Source organism: Dermacentor silvarum, chromosome 11 (assembly GCF_013339745.2).
Source record: "Dermacentor silvarum isolate Dsil-2018 chromosome 11, BIME_Dsil_1.4, whole genome shotgun sequence".
NCBI lineage: Eukaryota > Metazoa > Arthropoda > Arachnida > Ixodida > Ixodidae > Dermacentor > Dermacentor silvarum.
In genome coordinates, this window is record NC_051164.1 from 63,361,035 (window position 1) to 63,378,479 (window position 17,445).

General features: G+C 46.8%; 1 protein-coding gene across 1 annotated transcript in view; it reads right to left on the bottom strand.

Annotated features, from left to right (window-relative positions):
* The window catches only part of LOC119433348 (ras-related protein Rab-3), an 85,053-nt gene that overhangs the window by 11,808 nt on the left and 55,800 nt on the right, over nt 1-17,445 (bottom strand). The window contains exons 2-3 of the mRNA XM_037700504.2: nt 4,536-4,760; nt 3,233-3,351 (exon numbers count right to left, since the gene is read on the bottom strand). Of these exons, the coding sequence (XP_037556432.1) occupies nt 3,233-3,351; nt 4,536-4,760 (344 nt within the window). The remainder of the gene's footprint in view (nt 1-3,232; nt 3,352-4,535; nt 4,761-17,445) is intronic.

Consider the following 17,445-nt stretch of genomic DNA (forward strand, 5'->3'; position numbering starts at 1 on the left):
CAGATGCAATTTCGTTATAACGAAGCCTGACCGTAGAATACAATGCAGTCCGTCACCAATGAACAGTTAATTAGAACTGAGTAGAGCAGTCAAAATTATTGACATCATGATGAGCTGGTGCAGGTCTAAGCAGCAGGACCAACCGTATTTCATTTCTGGGTTTGTTCAAACTTGCCAATCTTCTGCTGAGTCAAGAGTGGTCGTTCTGTTATTGTAGAAGCATAACTTGCTATCTCAACGTTCCTATTTAGTGCCTCTTTAAAAAGGAGCGGCACCTGTCAAACTCTGCATGAATGCAAGTTATAGGTGAATGGACTGAAGTACTGAGCAAATGTGTTAACGTAATGGAAAAGTCAAGAGCCATGTACTGCTCTCTCAGTAAGCGCTGCGTGAAATGTGTGCACTGTGTCCTTCGGTTGTTAGTTAGTACTAGCATTTGTTGTTTCATTTTTTTCGTCTTCTCATGCTGTTATTGCTCTCTAAGACACTGAACCGCTTCTCACGCTTCCCGACAGCTGCAGCTTGTGTAACCGTAATGTTTAGCGGGAAACACTGGCGGCGAACGCTATGCACGAAGGCGAGTTTTCTGGTAGAAACGTGGCCTCTTGCGTGGCCTGATCCCGGAGGTAATGCACAGCCGCACCAAGAAAATTGCATGATTTTCAGGTTTCTGCTATTTTTTCGCACTTTTAATATTTCAGTCTTTGAGGGTTTAACATAAAAGTCATGTGCTGTCGGTGTTTTCTTTCATGGCATTTGTTTGTGGGCTGTCATTCTCAAAATTCCGAGGAATAACTTCGTCAAGAATGTAAGAGTGAGCAACTTTAGTGACAGAATGGTGTGGCAATATAACCCGCACATACCGCTGTCATATAGAAATGTGTGGCATATACATATACCTAAATACAGTCGCCGACCGATTTTTCGGACTCCGAAAATTCGGACTTGTTGGATATTCCGGACTCCATAAATGCACCGTCAAGGATCCCATAGAGATAATGCATTTTTTTGACCGATTTTTCGGACGAATTTGCCCCTGAAAGTTGGATTTTTCGGACTAAATCGCTCGTTTAAAGCTACACTCCCAACCATTGTGGAAGCCGCCATATTGGATTTTCCGCCAGCTTGGCTAAATTTGGTCTTCGAATGGCTTTGCTGCCTCCGAGATTAGAAAGCGCACTTGGAAAACGCGGCACGGGACGTTACTTTTTCGTCTTCGGTCAGCACTACTATCGTCATCACACCGTTGGGGACGGGAAAGGAGGAGGCGAAGGAAGGATTCTTTTTATTGTTGTAGCTTCTTCAGCTTGTTTCAGTCGCCATTCCGCACGTGTTGTGTCGCACTGCATCGAGACGTTGTGTGGTTCCTTGTGGCTACTACAACATCGAATTTTGCGTGCTTGACGCCATGGCTCCGCCATCTGTGCCATCGCGAGAGCCAGGCGGTGCGAAGAAGCGTGGGAAGTACACGACCCTGACGTTGGAGAAGAAAGCTGCAATTATCAAGCTGATACAGAGTGGACGTTCGCAGCTTGATGTCGCCAAAGAATACCACCTCTCCAAGCAAACGGTATCTGACTATGTCAAAAACAGCGCGAAGATACTGTCAGCGTTTGAGAATTCCCACAACAAGAGCCAAGAAAACGACAGTAAGGGCGTTCATCCAGCCCTTGAAGAGGCTCTGCAGTTGTGGCTCAAAGGAGTTTTGGCCAAGAACCTGCCCGTGTCGGGAGACTTGTTAAAAGAAACGGCGGAGTCGTTCGCTCTCAAAATGGGCATTGAAGAGTTCAAATTTACTGACGGATGGCTTCGCGGCTTCAAGAAGAGGCACGGAATTTCTTTCAAAAAAGTGAGTGGTGAAAGCGGAGCGGTGGATCAGACTATTGTGTCTGATTACCGTGTCACGAAGTTGCAAGCATTGCTTAAAGAATATGCTCCTTCGGACATATTCAACTGTGACGAGACAGGACTTTTCTTTAAGATGCTGCCGGATCGTACGCTAGCATTTTCGGGGGAATCGTGCGCCAGTGGGAAGCTCAGCAAGGAGCGTATAACAGTGATGGTTGGTGCCAACGCCACCGGAACGGAAAAACTGCCTCTTCTCGTTATTGGGAAGGCCAGAAATCCGAGGTGTTTTAAGGCTGTGAGAACCCTCCCTGTGGAATACGACAGCAACTCCAAGGCGTGGATCACGCAATCATTGTTTGAAAGATACATACGCAAACTTGACCGCAAGTTTGCGCGGCAGAACAGAAAGGTCATCTTTTTTGTGGACAACTGTGGCGCGCACGGTAGCGTGCCGAACCTTGAGGCCATTCGGCTGGAATTTTTACCGCCTAACACCACAAGCGTGCTCCAGCCAATGGATCAAGGCGTGATCAGAAACATCAAGGCACACTACCGTGCCCGCCTGCTCAGCCGCACCGTCTTGTGCCTCGACAGCGGGAAGGTGTACAAGGTCGACCTTCTGGCCGCCATCCACATGTTAGCCGATGCATGGAAAGCGGTGAAGCCAGAAACCATCGCGCATTGCTTTAGGCATGCAGGGTTTGCTGCTGCCGAAGAGCCCGAGGCGGATGACCTGGACGTAGGCGACCCGGACGGCACCGATGGCGGGGATGACTTAATGAACGACCTGCGCAGTGGTGGAGTGGACGTTTCTGCCACGATGACATTTAAAGATTTCGCTCGTACGGACGACAACGTTGTTTCGTGCGCGGAGCCCACAGACGACGAAATTCTTCGCCAGGTTGTCCAGCAGCCGGAGAGCGGCTCGGATGATGACGACGATGACCGCCCGCAGCCGTCGGCGGCGGAGATCGCCAACGCGGTGACGCTATTGTCGAGCGTTTACGGTGACGATGTCACCTTGGCGCAAATACAGACAAACCTAATTGCCTCCAAGCGTACTATGAGGCAAGGCAGCATCAAGGACTTTTTTAAGCCTGCCTGAATGAAATAAAGTTAACATTTTTGGCGAAAACTAATTTTTTGGACTGTTCGATTTTTCGGACTTTTTTTCGGACCCCGCCAGGTCCGAAAAATCGGTCGGCGACTGTATACACGGAAGTTTGCGCTCACGAGACGCTGACGCTGGACACCAACACCGAATTTTCTGCGACACTAGGCCCATAACACTATTGCGTTATTGCAGACGCTACTATTTAGAACTGCAGCTCCCTGCCATCAACATGCATGTCAGCATGGGGAGAGGCGGCTGGCTCAGACTCACCAGTCTTGAACACTGTTGAAAGACTCTTCGTTAGTAACATCATACATAAGGATGAAGCCCATAGCTCCACGGTAGTAGGCCGTTGTGATTGTTCGGTAGCGCTCCTGGCCAGCTGTGTCCTGCACAGAACCGCAGCAACACAAAGATGCCTCAGAGCTTGCTACACCAAATGCGAGGACATAACTGTGTGATTTTTGCATCTCGTCATATGTTCAAATTCAAATTCAAAAACAACTAGATCAATTGCTGTTCGTTAGCATGGTAATAAACTCAGACAGTCAAGATAACAGCCCCTCCTAGCGCAAAATCCTTCTTAGTATAAAAGACAGTTTCATCACCTAAAAAATTCTGCAAGGTGTGGACTGAGTGACACCCACCGACAATGCTTTGGTCACCATAGCAGTTTGGCTAGAATGAAAGAAATGAACTTTGGCACTGTGACATTGTGGCTACCTGAAGCATAAACAGAGGTGCAAAAGCATTCACACCTGAATATTGGTGGAAGAGTACATCTATGCACAGGAGGCATACGATCTCGAAAACTGTTCCAGCTTTCGAGGTAGCACACCTGTGGCCACCTGTATGCTGCTGCATGAAGCCTTTGCTTCAAACAGGCAACAGTTGAGGATGAGGTGAAACAGCATTTTATGATGAAGTACACAGGACAAAAAATTAGGTGTGGCTTTGTTATTGCAAACATTAATGACCAGCGGAGCTGAGGGGAAGCCTCAGCAAAGTTGTGCAAAGCTAGGCGAAGAAGAGCGTGGTTTAGCAAAGCAGGATCAAAGATAATTTCATCGCTGACGCTTGGTCTCCACTTCTCTTGCTCGAACACCAGCACCTTCTCTTCGGCAACGATTGGCTTCGACTTCCCTTGCCCGTTGCTCGAGATCGGCTCTCAGTTTCCTAGCACGCTCACGAGCCCCTTCTCTACGGCGTTCCAATCAAGCGACTTCTTTGTCGGGAGTTCTAGCGGTTGGCTTCGCCATTGCGCTACGTCGAGAAAGAGGCCCGCCAATGTGACAGGGAGCGCTGACGTCATTACTAACGTCATACCACATGCGCTCAGCGCGGCTTTGCATTGGCTCCGCTCCCGCTCAACTCCGCCCTGCCACCTGTGCCGCTAGTCCTCCTCTCCTCCCTCCTCGCCACACTATCTTCCCTCTCGAGAGCTTTCCCTCTCGCTATACACTTGCCCCGCTCCCGACTTGGCTAGGCTGCGAACATCACTGCGCACGGACAAAGCTCAACGAAAAAGTAGAAGGAAGAGACAAAGAAAGCGTTGCTTCAAGAACTTGCTCACCCAAATTTGGAGCTTGACCCTCTTGTCATGTCGGAAGACCGTCTTGACTTTGAAGTCTATGCCTACCGTGGAGACAAAGGCTGACGTAAAGGAGTCGTCCGCGTAGCGAAACAGGAACGATGTCTTGCCAACACTGCTGTTTCCAATAATGAGGATTTTGAACATATAATCAAAGTTCTGGTCCACTGCATCCTTTTGCCACTTTTGGTCCTGCGTTCCCGCCATCTGCACACAAAGGGAAAAGAGGGAGACAAAGTCACATCAGGAACCGTGGTCAGGACATGCGAGTTTCCACAACTCTAAGAATTGAATGAAATTGTGGGGTTTACGTTCACATGCATTCTTATGCTGGGGGTAGAGACTAAAAACCACAGAAGGCTTGACGGGGTGGTCTGTACCCGACTGCACTTTGACAGAGGCAAAACAAAATGTTTGTATGTGACAAACATACAATGACACAACTATACATGTAATATATCACAAAGCTGCAGAGCGGGTTACAAGAGACGCCATGGTGGAGGACTCTGGATTAATTGTGACCACCTGGGGTCCTTTAACGTGCACTCAAAGCACGGAACCTGAGCACTTTTGCATTCCATCCCCATTGGAATGCAGTCACTGCGGGTGGCAATTGAACCCACAAACTCGTGCTCACCAAGGCAGTGCCATAGCCACTGAGCTACTGGAGTACGTTTCTCAGAACTCTGAAATCCCCAATTTAAAAAAAAAGAAAAGAAAAATTATGGGGTTTTACGTGTCAAAACTACGGTCTGATTACGAGGCACACCGTAGTGGGGGACTCCGGAATAATTTGGACCTCCTGGGGTTCTTTAACGTGCACCTAAATCTATGTATACGGATGTTTTCGCATTTCGCCCCCATCGAAATGCGGCCACCGGGGCCAATTTTTCAAGTGAAGCTTTTTATGGGTCTTCCCCACACTTTGCATGGACGGCTGGCTATCTGGCCGAGTCTCTGGCTATCGACCTTGGGAACAAGGTCGATCCCAGAGACAGTGTAATCAAAGTTAGTGACTACTTGGCAGGCTGATTTTGATACTAGTTCGTGATATGTGTCCTCGCAATGGTTTTCATGCAATTTGTAATGTGGGTCAATCCTAGAGGCAGCACATCACAGCACTGACACACCTCATGGCACTGATCAAAAGAGCTAATCAATTTTAGCAGGTATAATGGGAATCTATTGCTTGGGTTCAACAATCACCCTCCAATGGGTTCTGCCCAATACTGCTCTACTTTACTCCACACCCAATTACTGCACCGCATCACTGCTACCATATACCAAACATTGAATGTAACCTAATAGTGCTGCCTGTTTCATTACAAGCAACTAAGCCATCATTACAGTGTTACAGAAATTAAACGTAATGCCTACAGCCAGAAAATTCTTGCTGCAGAATAGCTCCTCTTGTGCTGTTTGCTCAATGCATTAACTGCACATAATCATGCCCTGTTCATTTACAGGCATGTAAATGCATGTCGGCATGTCGAATGTATGTACGTTGGCACACCTGCATAGTCAACAATTTCATGCACTATTCTTAGAATAGGCACACTCAATTCATCTGCTTTGCCAAGGGCCATCTCACTGCCGGAAGGTCTTCCCGATGCGATTGTCGGCATGTTCAACCACGATACATTCTGCGAGCATTTAGAATCTCATTATGCCTACCGTTATTCCATAACACATTTACATAAATTGATGTATTATTATTTGACAGTGCTTTTTTTATCAGTTTTCGTTGTTATCAGTTATCAGTAATCAGTTATCAGTATATGTTTTTGTTGATGCTGTACCTATTTTGTTTTCAGGATTGTCGATATCACAGCAGCTGTCGGCTGAAGCAATCGCTCTACAATCAACAGGGCATGCGCAATCCAGGGGCTGCAGTTCTGGTGAAAGACGCTTCATGTGACATCGTCCATATCATAAAGAAAGCACATTGATCAAGGTTTCATAGGCAAGTAGCAGAATAGCTCAGTAGGGAGGCTGCTACAAACCAGTGTGTGCAGCATCTCACCAGGGCCATGAATAGCAGTGAGCGCACGTTGTCAGTATGCAAGCTTGTCGACATATATGTCAGTGCATTTTTTAACGTTTTAGTTCGCACTAAGGTTAATAAACATTTTCTTTTTCTCATGCACCATATTTTCTTGCTCCTGAAGGGCTGCTTGCAAACTCTTGCATGAAGTCAAGTCACTTCAATTTGTACAGTTTGCATTATAGTTTATTGTTTATACTTCCAGGCATGCTCCCCCTTACTCAAGTTTCAAACAGAGCCTATAAGTTATGGTAAAATAAATAGTTATTTCATATGTCTACAAGCTGCACAGTGCCTCGGCTGCTTTGATAATGGGAATAGCATTGCAGCTACCGCCAACATGTGCACAGAGTTCGCATGTTATGTCTTAAAGAGTTGCTTGGGACAACTAAAGGCACCAAGGAACTTCCACAATGCTGCTTTAACATTAAATGTTTGAACAAGATTGTCCGTTTTGCTCCTTACAGGCACGGCATCACTCCTTTTCACAATTGACAGCAAAGAGCAAACTGTGTAAGAGCACATAGAATTCTGACATCTGGCTGCTCTGTGCGCAATGATGCGAAAAAAGAATCATCTACTTCAGTTTACAAGTGCCAAATCAATGTCCTAGCACAAATCATAAGAGATAATACTCCTGTCACACGGGCATCCGCGAACTCCTTTGAACTCCGTCGTCTTTATCTCGAAGGAGATGAGCTCGGTGTCACACTGTCTCCCTTTCTCCAAGGGAGTTTAATGGAGCTTTTCGCGAAGGGAGTTCGGCAATGACTATTAAGGCTGGACGGAGTACTCTCGTTCCCAGATAGCTACAGCTGCGAAGAAAACCATGTTAATAAAATCATCGTAACTGGCTCACTTACAAATTTTAGCATTATTATTTGTTTTGCCTTTGGTTATACACCACGTAATTGGAGCTTTCAATTTGTTTTTAAGGACATGAGCGCTTGTACTCTCTACACCATGCTTCGCCATCCCGCATGGGAAAGTGTTCCGCCATTTCGTTTGTTTATGCGTGCGCGAGCCGCACGTGTCGTATGGCAAAACTCTCCTGGCGAGAAACACCACAATGAGCGATCCCGGCGCCTATAGTTTAACTACCTATAATTTACTTTAACGGCGACTATATAATGAAAAGTTGCACGGGGAAGTAAGCACAGCAGCGCCATTTCTGTCCCATGCGGCGCCCGTCGAAAGCTCGCACTGTGCCTTGTAGCACCGCCGCAACTCCATTGCCATAAATCTCCATTAGGGAGTTTCATGTTCAACGGAGTTCGCGGGTGCCCGTGTGACAGCGGTATAAGAGTCTAACAAACTGTATGCCAAGGCATGTAACTAATTCAGTTATTTCTTCAAAACAATATGTACCATTTTGCATCATAAAGCAAAGCACCAGCCACAAAAGATGCCACGAGGGCCAGTCAGGATGCAGTACAGTGCAACTTAGGATTATTTAAATTCAACCTCAGATCTCAAGATTCAAACTTTTTTTTTTTCCTTTTCACAAGAAATGATGGGCAGCCGTCACGAGTAGGAAAAATGGCCACATCTTGACAGCTTATTACTAAAACACTGGCAATGATGAAACAGTAGCAGCTAGGTAAAAGAAGACAGAAAAACGGATGGCATCTCCATTAGAAGAATGCATGACCCAGTTTGGTGAGCGGAAAAGACATATGCACTCTCCGACACCCCGAATCAACCCCACAAAGCATGACCTCAATATTGCTTTGTCTTCAACCATGACCCAAGCTCACAATACAAAAGTGCCAAGAAAAGCTCAGCAAAGAGTGGCAAAACGAGCAACGCGAGTGGAAGGGGCGGACAGGCCCTTGCACGCAGCGTGAAAGACAACGAAAAAAAGAAAGAAAGGAGAGAGAGAGAGGGGGGGGGGGAGTGAAAGCGAATCTCCGACCCAATAAGGAGTGCAGGCTAGCGACGCCGCCGAAGAGGCCTGGCTTGCCCCCGCGCACAATGTCCCGCATCGACCACGCGCGAACGGAACATTTCCAGGATCGGGGCGCTGCGCCCGTGACCCAGATCCGCGCCGGGATCCGGGCCACGCAGTCCGGCGCGCGCGCGCGCGCCCCACGTTAGGCCTAACTGACCCGGCGCGTCGGCATGCGCCTCGTCTTTTTTCTTCCCCCTTTCTTTCCGGCAAGCGCGCCGGCGTCGTCTGCTGCCAAACGCACAAGCCCGCCGCAGTTTCGCACCTTCTCGCTATCGCTCTCTCCAGGCCTCCTCTCCGCGACAACCGTGGAATGGTCTATAAATAGACGCTTCATGACGCGGCAGCGGGGGAGAGGCGAGAAGTTCACTTGAAGCAAATAAAGCACAGACGAAAAAAGAACGCTGCAATCGCGAGCACGCTTTTTGCAAGCAGACGATCGAGCCGGCCCGTCAAAAAAGAAACGCTCGAGGCGCTTCACTGAGAAGTCGGCTCCGCCCCGGCAATGGTGGCTCCGCAGGGAAGACAGCTTTGAAGGCGCCACCCCGACGCGCGCTTTTGACGAGACGTGGTTTTCGTTTGCTTCTCGAAGACGCCCACGACGACGGGGTCTCGAAGTAGCGAGAAACAGACGGCAAAATAAGAAGCCGCTCGATTGGGGAGCACTCCATGCATGAGTCCGTCTACTCGTACGGAAAGCAGACGTTCCAAACGACGCCGCAGTCTGTCGCAAGCGGTACAGCGCTGGAGCTGGTACGCGCACTACGGTGATCATTTCAACTTCAACTGATCAAATTTCACAGGACAAGGATAAACCAAACGTGGCTTCGCCCCATACACCAGCAGTGATGAGAACAAAAGACGTAAATAAATAAACAAATAAAACGCGACCATTTGGTTTCACAATCTAAGTAGCTAAACCAAGAAGCTGCCTCTGCTGAGTCTATGCAGGAGGCCCCAAGCGAAGGCGCGTGCGTTTCGTTCCACACTTTCGGCAGAAAGCCACAGGATACAAAGCTCAAGATTGAGCACAAAAGAACAGAGATGACCTCTAAGTCAAGCGGGGGCGAGGAAAGGAGTGGAAAAATTATCGCAGAAAATAAGTGACGAACAGTTAAAGCTCGAGATATGGTAGCCAATCCCCTGCGCTCACTTGCTCTGATGTATGATTTCCCGTACGCCCAGTCACTTTCCAGTTTCACTGTCTTTCAGATTTCTGTAATCGTTAAAACCACCCGCTACCCTACGGCCTTCGCGACAGCACCGGAAACAGCAACAAAAGTTTGCAAGTGCTGCCTCTGCGGTCATCCAATATAGTCACACCAGAGAAAGAGACCGAATCGGCCTCGAAACGTTAAGACTCTCGTTTTTTTAAGGCTAGACTCGAGATTATGTTTATTTCCGTGTTCCACATCGTGCTAAAATTTTTCGCCGAAATTGCAGCATCTACAAACAAATAAGTTTATAAATGCGAGCTCCACCGTTCATTACCGCCAGCTGCAACTGAAGCGACAGCTTGCGCGTTTCCGCGTGCAGCCCCATTAAGGTTTTATTTAGCTTTTTCAGTATTTGTAACTACTGTTCACGAAATACTGCAGTACCAGAAGCATAAACATGGGATGGTGGTGATGATGATTTCTAATAGCATCCCCTTTAAAACGGCGGCGATAATTAGTCGCTAAGCCTGCATTAAATAATCAGACTTTACTAAATCTATTTCCGCCAGAGAGAGCAAGGAGAGGAAAGGCAGGGAGGTCAACCAGAAGAGCATCCGGTTTGCTACCCTGCACTAGGGGTGAGAGAAAGGGGGAATAGAAAAAGTAAAATAGAGAGAGAATGATCATTTTGCCTATCTCTATGTTGTTTAGCAGCCGGCTTGGTGGCAGAGTAGATAAATAAGAATGAAATTCCCAACGCAGTTTTTCACGACATGCGAGAGCAACCTGTCACAATTTCAGCATGCTGCAAGACGCTTATGGAGCTTCAAACTCCTAAATTTCAACCACCAAGAGTGTGAAGAATCGGCAACAATCACTCGACGATTATTTTCATCAGTGTCGCGCCTTAAGAGATTTTCACACATTTTATGGGTGGTAGACTGCAAACGTGCAACTCGGACACGTAATCTCAGCATGCTGCAACGTGTGGGTTTTCTAAATTTCAGACAAAACCAATAATTTCCAGCACCAAGTCTACATCAATTATGTAACTAGAGTTACTGACACTTTGAATTCCCGGGTTAATTTCGGCTTTTGTTTTTGCTTGCGTCAGACATTTCCTGTGAAGAAATGTATTCCTACAAAATTCATAGGAACAGAAAGAGTTAAAGGCCAGCCGCAACTAAATCTAACTTGAGCTTACCTTGTTAAAATGAGATAGTAGACGTCGCCAAAGTATTTTTCGGCAAAGCCGTAATGTTAGCAAACAGATAAATTTCTATAGTGTAGCGTTAATGCTTCCCAGCAGTAGTTTTAACAGAGGTACCTAGCGGTTTCGCACGCAGCTGCAAGATGAGGCGGATATGACGTCAGTCGCGCAATTTCACGCGGTGCGCTGGTAGCTCTCTAAATGGTGTCTTTTGCCCTTGAAATATACGAACAAGTTTTAAAAGCGCCTCATAACCATTGGTTGCTTGACTGATTGGTTGACTTATTGATTGATTCCATTGAGTGAAATACCTGCAATATATACTCTCCGGCAGAATAAAAATAATCCCCGAAACAGGCTTCTCCTCTCGATGCTTTCCAGTGTGGAGAAGTCAACTTTCAGGAACGCTACCGTTTACTGTTTACCCAGTAACATGCACTTCTGCTCTTGAAATATAAGAAAAAGCCTTGGAGGCGTCTTGGACACTGGATGAGCGACTGATTGATTGATCGATTCAATAACTCAAAGACTCCGAATATACAAACAGTCGCCTGCAAGCCAAAAGGAATCCTCGGAACAGGCTTCTCCTCTTAGTGATGTCCAGTAGGGAGAAGTCAGCTTTAAGGAATAACCGTTAAATGGCTATCAATGGTACTTTTAACCTTTAAAATATGAGAAAAAAAGAAGGTTTGGAAGCGTCTTGGACACGCCGATTGATTGGCAAGCTGATCGATTGATAGAGTGAAATTTTCCCAATATACGAACATTCGCCCTGCAGACCAAAAATAATCCCCGAAACAGGCTTCTCCTCTGTGTGCTGCCCAGTGTGGAGAAATCAGCATTAAGGAGCACCTTACTGTTTTACTTAATAACATCTTCGCCTTTACAATGTGCGAAAAAGTATTGAAAGCGTCTTGGACACGTTAACTGACTGGTTGAGTGAAATACATCCAAACGCAGTCACCTCCAAACCAAAGGGCGTACTCAACGCAAACTTTTCTTCAAGTCCACATAAACAAGGCAAGTGCAGGGTACGCCATGACACGCCATCATCGTCTTATGGCACTCGCGACGGCAACGCAATGACCTCGACTACCCGCAATCACCTCCGCAAGTGAAATGCCACGCATGGGGGGGGGGGGGGGGGGGGGCAACCTCCAAATGTCCATCACCTCGTGTGGGAATGTGAAGCACTGGAGACATTCCGGGATATGTACCGGACTAAGGAGGTGACATCGTTTGAGGACCGGGTCCAAGCACGGGCCAACGTCAGAGATACACTACGGAGCTTCACGTGCGAAGCTTCCACAGTGAGCCATATCGCAGCTCTCTTCCATTTCCCCAAATAGGCCTAGAGCCACCATTTAAATAAACTATTCTCTCTCTCACTTTTCTCAGTGCTTCTTAGTGTCAGCTTTAAAGAAACACTTTACTGTTTACCGCTTAAACTTTACTCAGTAACGTTCTCGTTTACAAACACATAAATATGGAATCATCACATGTGCAGATACAAAACTGTTAACGCACTACATATTTTACAAAGCAAACTGGGTCATTTATAACACTACGGCGCTCAGAAGAATCCCTCAGCGCTTCCTTCCATAAAGTGCCGGTTCTGGTACGGTGTCGCAAGTACCATTAAAGCACGAGTTTCCAACTAAAATTACTAGAGGAAAATCTGGCGCTGCAATCGTTGAGCTACCGGGAAGCACGACGGGCAGTACACGGATTTGACTACTTCTTCCTCGTGCTTGTGACTTCGCACGTTCCTGTAGCTTTATAAAGCTTGGTGTCTACAAACTTCCAAGCAATCGCACTTTTCTAGACGCATAAAGGCAATACGTATCTGCGCACGTGCATAACCTTTTGCGAATTGTTGCCTTCGCAAGGCAACATTTTGTTGAACGTGCTCCAGTTCGCAAAATCGCAACGCCGTTTGTAGCCAGAAGGATGAAGTTCAGGCGAATCCATGTATACTAACCACCATTTCTATGATACAGTTACCTCGTTTTTCTTTCTGTCTCCTTTTTTTTTTCTTGAATAAGCTCTGTGCCTTAAACAGGCTGCCGTCTGGGAAAAAAAAAACACTTAGTGCCCTTCCACTCTGTGAAGAAGGACGACCAGCGAAGCTGTTATGTGTTCTTCTAAAATGACGAAATTATATATATATATATATATATATATATATATATGCAATTAAAGCATCAAGACAAAGACACCGTAATCCACCTTAATCCCCCCTAATCGACCTTAATCAACCCTAATACACCTTAATCGACCTTAATCCTCCTTCATCCTCCTTAATTGGTGGATTGGTGGGTACACTGTGACGTAATGGCCATCCATCACTGGTTTTGACACTTATGTTAAGGAACCTACATACATAGGCTACTGTGGATCCAATTTTGTCGACGCGACTTTTTTCTACACACCCTGTCGACGCTCACACTTTTGTTCAGAACCTAGCCATACACAGCTTCGCTGTAAAGAAAACAACGCTCTCGAATAGCGGGTTGATCGGATCCGAGGTTCTGAAATGCATCGCAAGTAGCTTAAACGGGCTGTCCTTTCGTTAGAAAAAACACCCAGGAATAGAAGGTGGGAGAAAAGGGGTGCAAACTGCTTGGGCCGCGGCCGCACCTCGCAGGTATAGAGCGCGCAGTCCGCCTCCGGGCTCCCCGTTTACACATTTATGGAAAGCCTCGTACGTACACATTATACAGCCGAGGTGCTCGGAATAACGCTCGAGTCAGACCGCGCGGCGGCGGCGGCGGCGAGACGATTCTTGCATGTGCTAATGCGACGAACCGGAGGAAAATGAGGGCGAGGATGTCGGGAAGAGAGAGAGAGAGACAGAACACGCCGCTCTTTTCTGAGTAGATTCGCGGTTCCGGCGGCGAACGAGGAACGCGCGTCGGCTGAGAAAACGCGCTGAGGGGGACGCTCCTCCTCAAAGTTGCCTTTCAGTGATTCCCGATTCAAACCGGACGGGATGCGCAGGTTAGCGCGGGTAATATACCAGAACCTATACAGGGTGTTTCACTTAACTTGGGCCAAACATTAAAAATATGCAAATGCCACGTAGCTGGACAGAACCAAGGTAATGTTGCTTGCCGTCGCTTGCAGAAACTCGGATTATTTCTTGCATTCCGCCTAACTACATAATTAGTCTTAATTAATCAAATTCTAAAATATTGTACAATTAGACGAAAAGTGTCAATGAGAAAATTGTAGAGCAACGTGAAAAACTACCGATACAGTTTTCTCTTGCTCAATACGTGCTACATAAAAGTGTTTTTCCGAGCGTGAGAGATGCCCACGAATACACGCTAAATGGCAGCACGACTGGCCGCTCGAGGCACTTCGCGTGTATTCGCGGGCATCTTTCACGCTCAGAAATATACTTTTGTGTTAGCACGTATTGAGCAACAGAAAGCTGCATCGGGAGTTTCTCACGTTGCTCTACAATTTTCTCATTGACACTTTTCGTCTGATTATAATATTTTAGAATTTGATCAATTAATTAAGACTAATTATGTAGTTATAGGCGGAATGCAAGAAATAATCCGAGTATCTCCAAGCGACGGCAAACAACATTACCTTGGTTCTGTCCAGCTACGTGGAATTTGCATATTTTTAAAGTTTGGCCCAAGTTGAGTGAAACACCCTGTATGTATGCTAACCTCCCACGCTTCAGTTAGGCTACTAAAGTTCGCTGTTGATTTGCAAATAGACGTTGCGCAAAAGAAGAAGGCTGGTTTCTAGCAAAGACCCCGCTTGGTCATTTGCTGCTTCAACGAGCCAACAACTGTACTCCGCTGCGTTCTTGCTGCTGGCAAAAACGGAGCGTATAAACACGAAAGGGAGGGGGAGGGGGGTAGTGTATTAAGTGCGAATATCCTAAATTCAAATAGGACAATAGCATTTACACTTCAGAAAAAAGTCTATCGACTGCTGCAAAAATGAATTAAATAATTACAAGCCTATATCTCAATATACAGCCGGTCATTTCGTATATTTTGTAAAAAAAAAAAAATACTCGACTGAAGTGACGACAGCAATCTGCGAAAATAGCTCCTTACAATCTAAACCTCAGCTACGGATTACAAAAAAAAAAAAAAGTCGATATAAAGGCAACAAAACTTTGATATTGCCTTTAGCAAGGACTACTTGGTTCAGCAGCCTTGTGATTCATGTCGCGGAGCTTTAAAAAAAAGACAAAAAAAGAAGAAAAAAAGAATAAAAGAACGGTCAGCGACAAATCTGCGACCGTTGCTTAGTGACCAACTCTGCTGCGCGATCTGTGCGACTCGTCGGTGTGAATTCTGCCTTGCACGTGATCTCATCTTTTATTTACCGTTAAAAGGGGCCCGGTGGTCATTACTGCAGGCATTACATAACCGCGGGTGTCGCACAGCAAAAACCTCGCACGCATGGGTATTTACGATTCACTCAGTGCAAACAAAGGAACCAGACTGAAGAGTGGTTTATATATTTATAGCTGCGCCACATTTCCGTGTCAGCTGTGTACTAAGGGCGCACAAAAAGAAATTGAATGTTTTTGAGACCGGATGGAATACGAATCGAATATACTGCCAGAAGCGAATCAAATACTGATTAATGCGCAATTAATCAAGTATTAAGCACAAATAAAGAGTTTGTTCGCATATATCTATAGGACTCTTGGGGGAGCGCGAATGATCGCAGTTTAGAAGGAAAAGATCGGCTTCCTTGAACGGTGTCACGTGCCCCACTACGCAATATCTCTTGTTTTATTTGTCTATTATGCCCGCAGGGGTGAAATCTGTCGAACCCTTGTCCCAATTTCTTGCCTGATTGTGCACAGTTCACGTGTTGAAGTATTTGAAAACTATTCGCATTTACGAATAGTGACTATTCGATTCGACGACCAAATTAAATAGGACAATATTCGATTCGCTATTCGAAAGTTTCGAATATTCGCACGCACACCCACTGTGTACGGTATACGACGGTAAGCGTAAGCATCGCTGGACGGAAAGGCTTATCGCACCACGGTAATACGACAACGTGGCCCTCTAAACAAGGGCATTAGAAAACAACTGCCCAAACGCGGGAATGTTCAACGGAAGATCTGAAACAGTGAAACTTAGCGCTGTCTACTTCACCTTTACCTAGCGACACCTTTTAGGATCTTGAGTTTTCGTTCATTCATTCGAACACCCCGGACGGCGCGCAGCACCTAGAAATCGTTGAGTTACTGTATATGCTATGTAGAAAATGCGGCAACTCTAGGAAATCGTTACAGACATACGCTCCGCTCCGCGTCCAGCACAAATACATGGATTTGCAAGATCTTCAAGATATACGAGGTATTTTTTTCACTCCGATAGGACAGAGAAGTGGAAGGGGCTGATTTGGCGATAGATATTCAGAAGGATATCTCTCCGATGACACGTGTGCTGCAGCATGACGTACACTGCAGTGTGGATGATTGATAGCAGCTTCTACACTTAATTAGCTGCTTCGGTATATTGAGAAACAGTGTATAAGACGACGCCTCTGCGGTCCGATGCCACGCCATTGATATCACGCGCGGCGTTCGAAGAAGGCGTGGGAGGACCGGGTCCGAACATGCGAACGCGCGCAGTGACAGCGGCCGACTCCCTCACCAGCCCCCTCGCCGCGGCAAGCTTCGAGAAGCACTCGATAGAGCCGATACTCCCCGCCGACGAGCGGAACATGCCTTAGCTCTTCGAGGCCTCGGCGGGGGATGGGGGGTCGACTGAAGGACGGCAGCCGCCGAAACTCTGCGACCAACGAACCCCGCGCTCCATCGAGGAGTAAGCAGTCACACAATGTGGTCGGCAGCCATGGCAAAGAGGCCTTGGACACTGGTCCGGACCTAGTTCCACACCGAAGTTGGGTTTGAACTTATTGCTCCGATACTTAATTAATAACGACTTGCGAACTGTGTAGCCCGTTGCATCGCGTTAATGCTTTTAGTGCATCGCGTTAGTGCTCGTTTTTATCTCTTCTCTCCTTCTATCACCTTTAACCCCTTTCCCTACGACAGGGTAACCACCCGGTATTCGCACTGGCTAACCCTACAGCTGTAACTACTTATTTTCTTCTTCTTTTCAACCTGAAGGCGTCCCCACCTCGATAGGTGCTTAGGGCGCCACATGGGAAACATGGGAGCGGCCGAAACACCTTTTTTTTTTTTTTTTTGGCGTGCTCACGAGGGTTTTGACGGGAATTCAGGGCGCAGGCTCCTTTCCCAAGCGTATCACCCCTGAAGGAAGCCGAACGCCAGGCCGGGTTACGCTTGTGCCCACAGTTACACATGCACCGCACTTCATACCAAGAATGAATATTCTGCGTAATCACTCCCGAGTGAATTTCGAAAGCAAGTTGAAGGCAATGTGCAACGTATTGTAGAAGGGGTATTAGGAGGATAAAGAAAAACCATGAAACATTAACATTCCGTCCCATCAATCAACCTGCACGATTGCGAAATCAGCCTGCTCGAAAGATCAGGCGAATAACAGTGT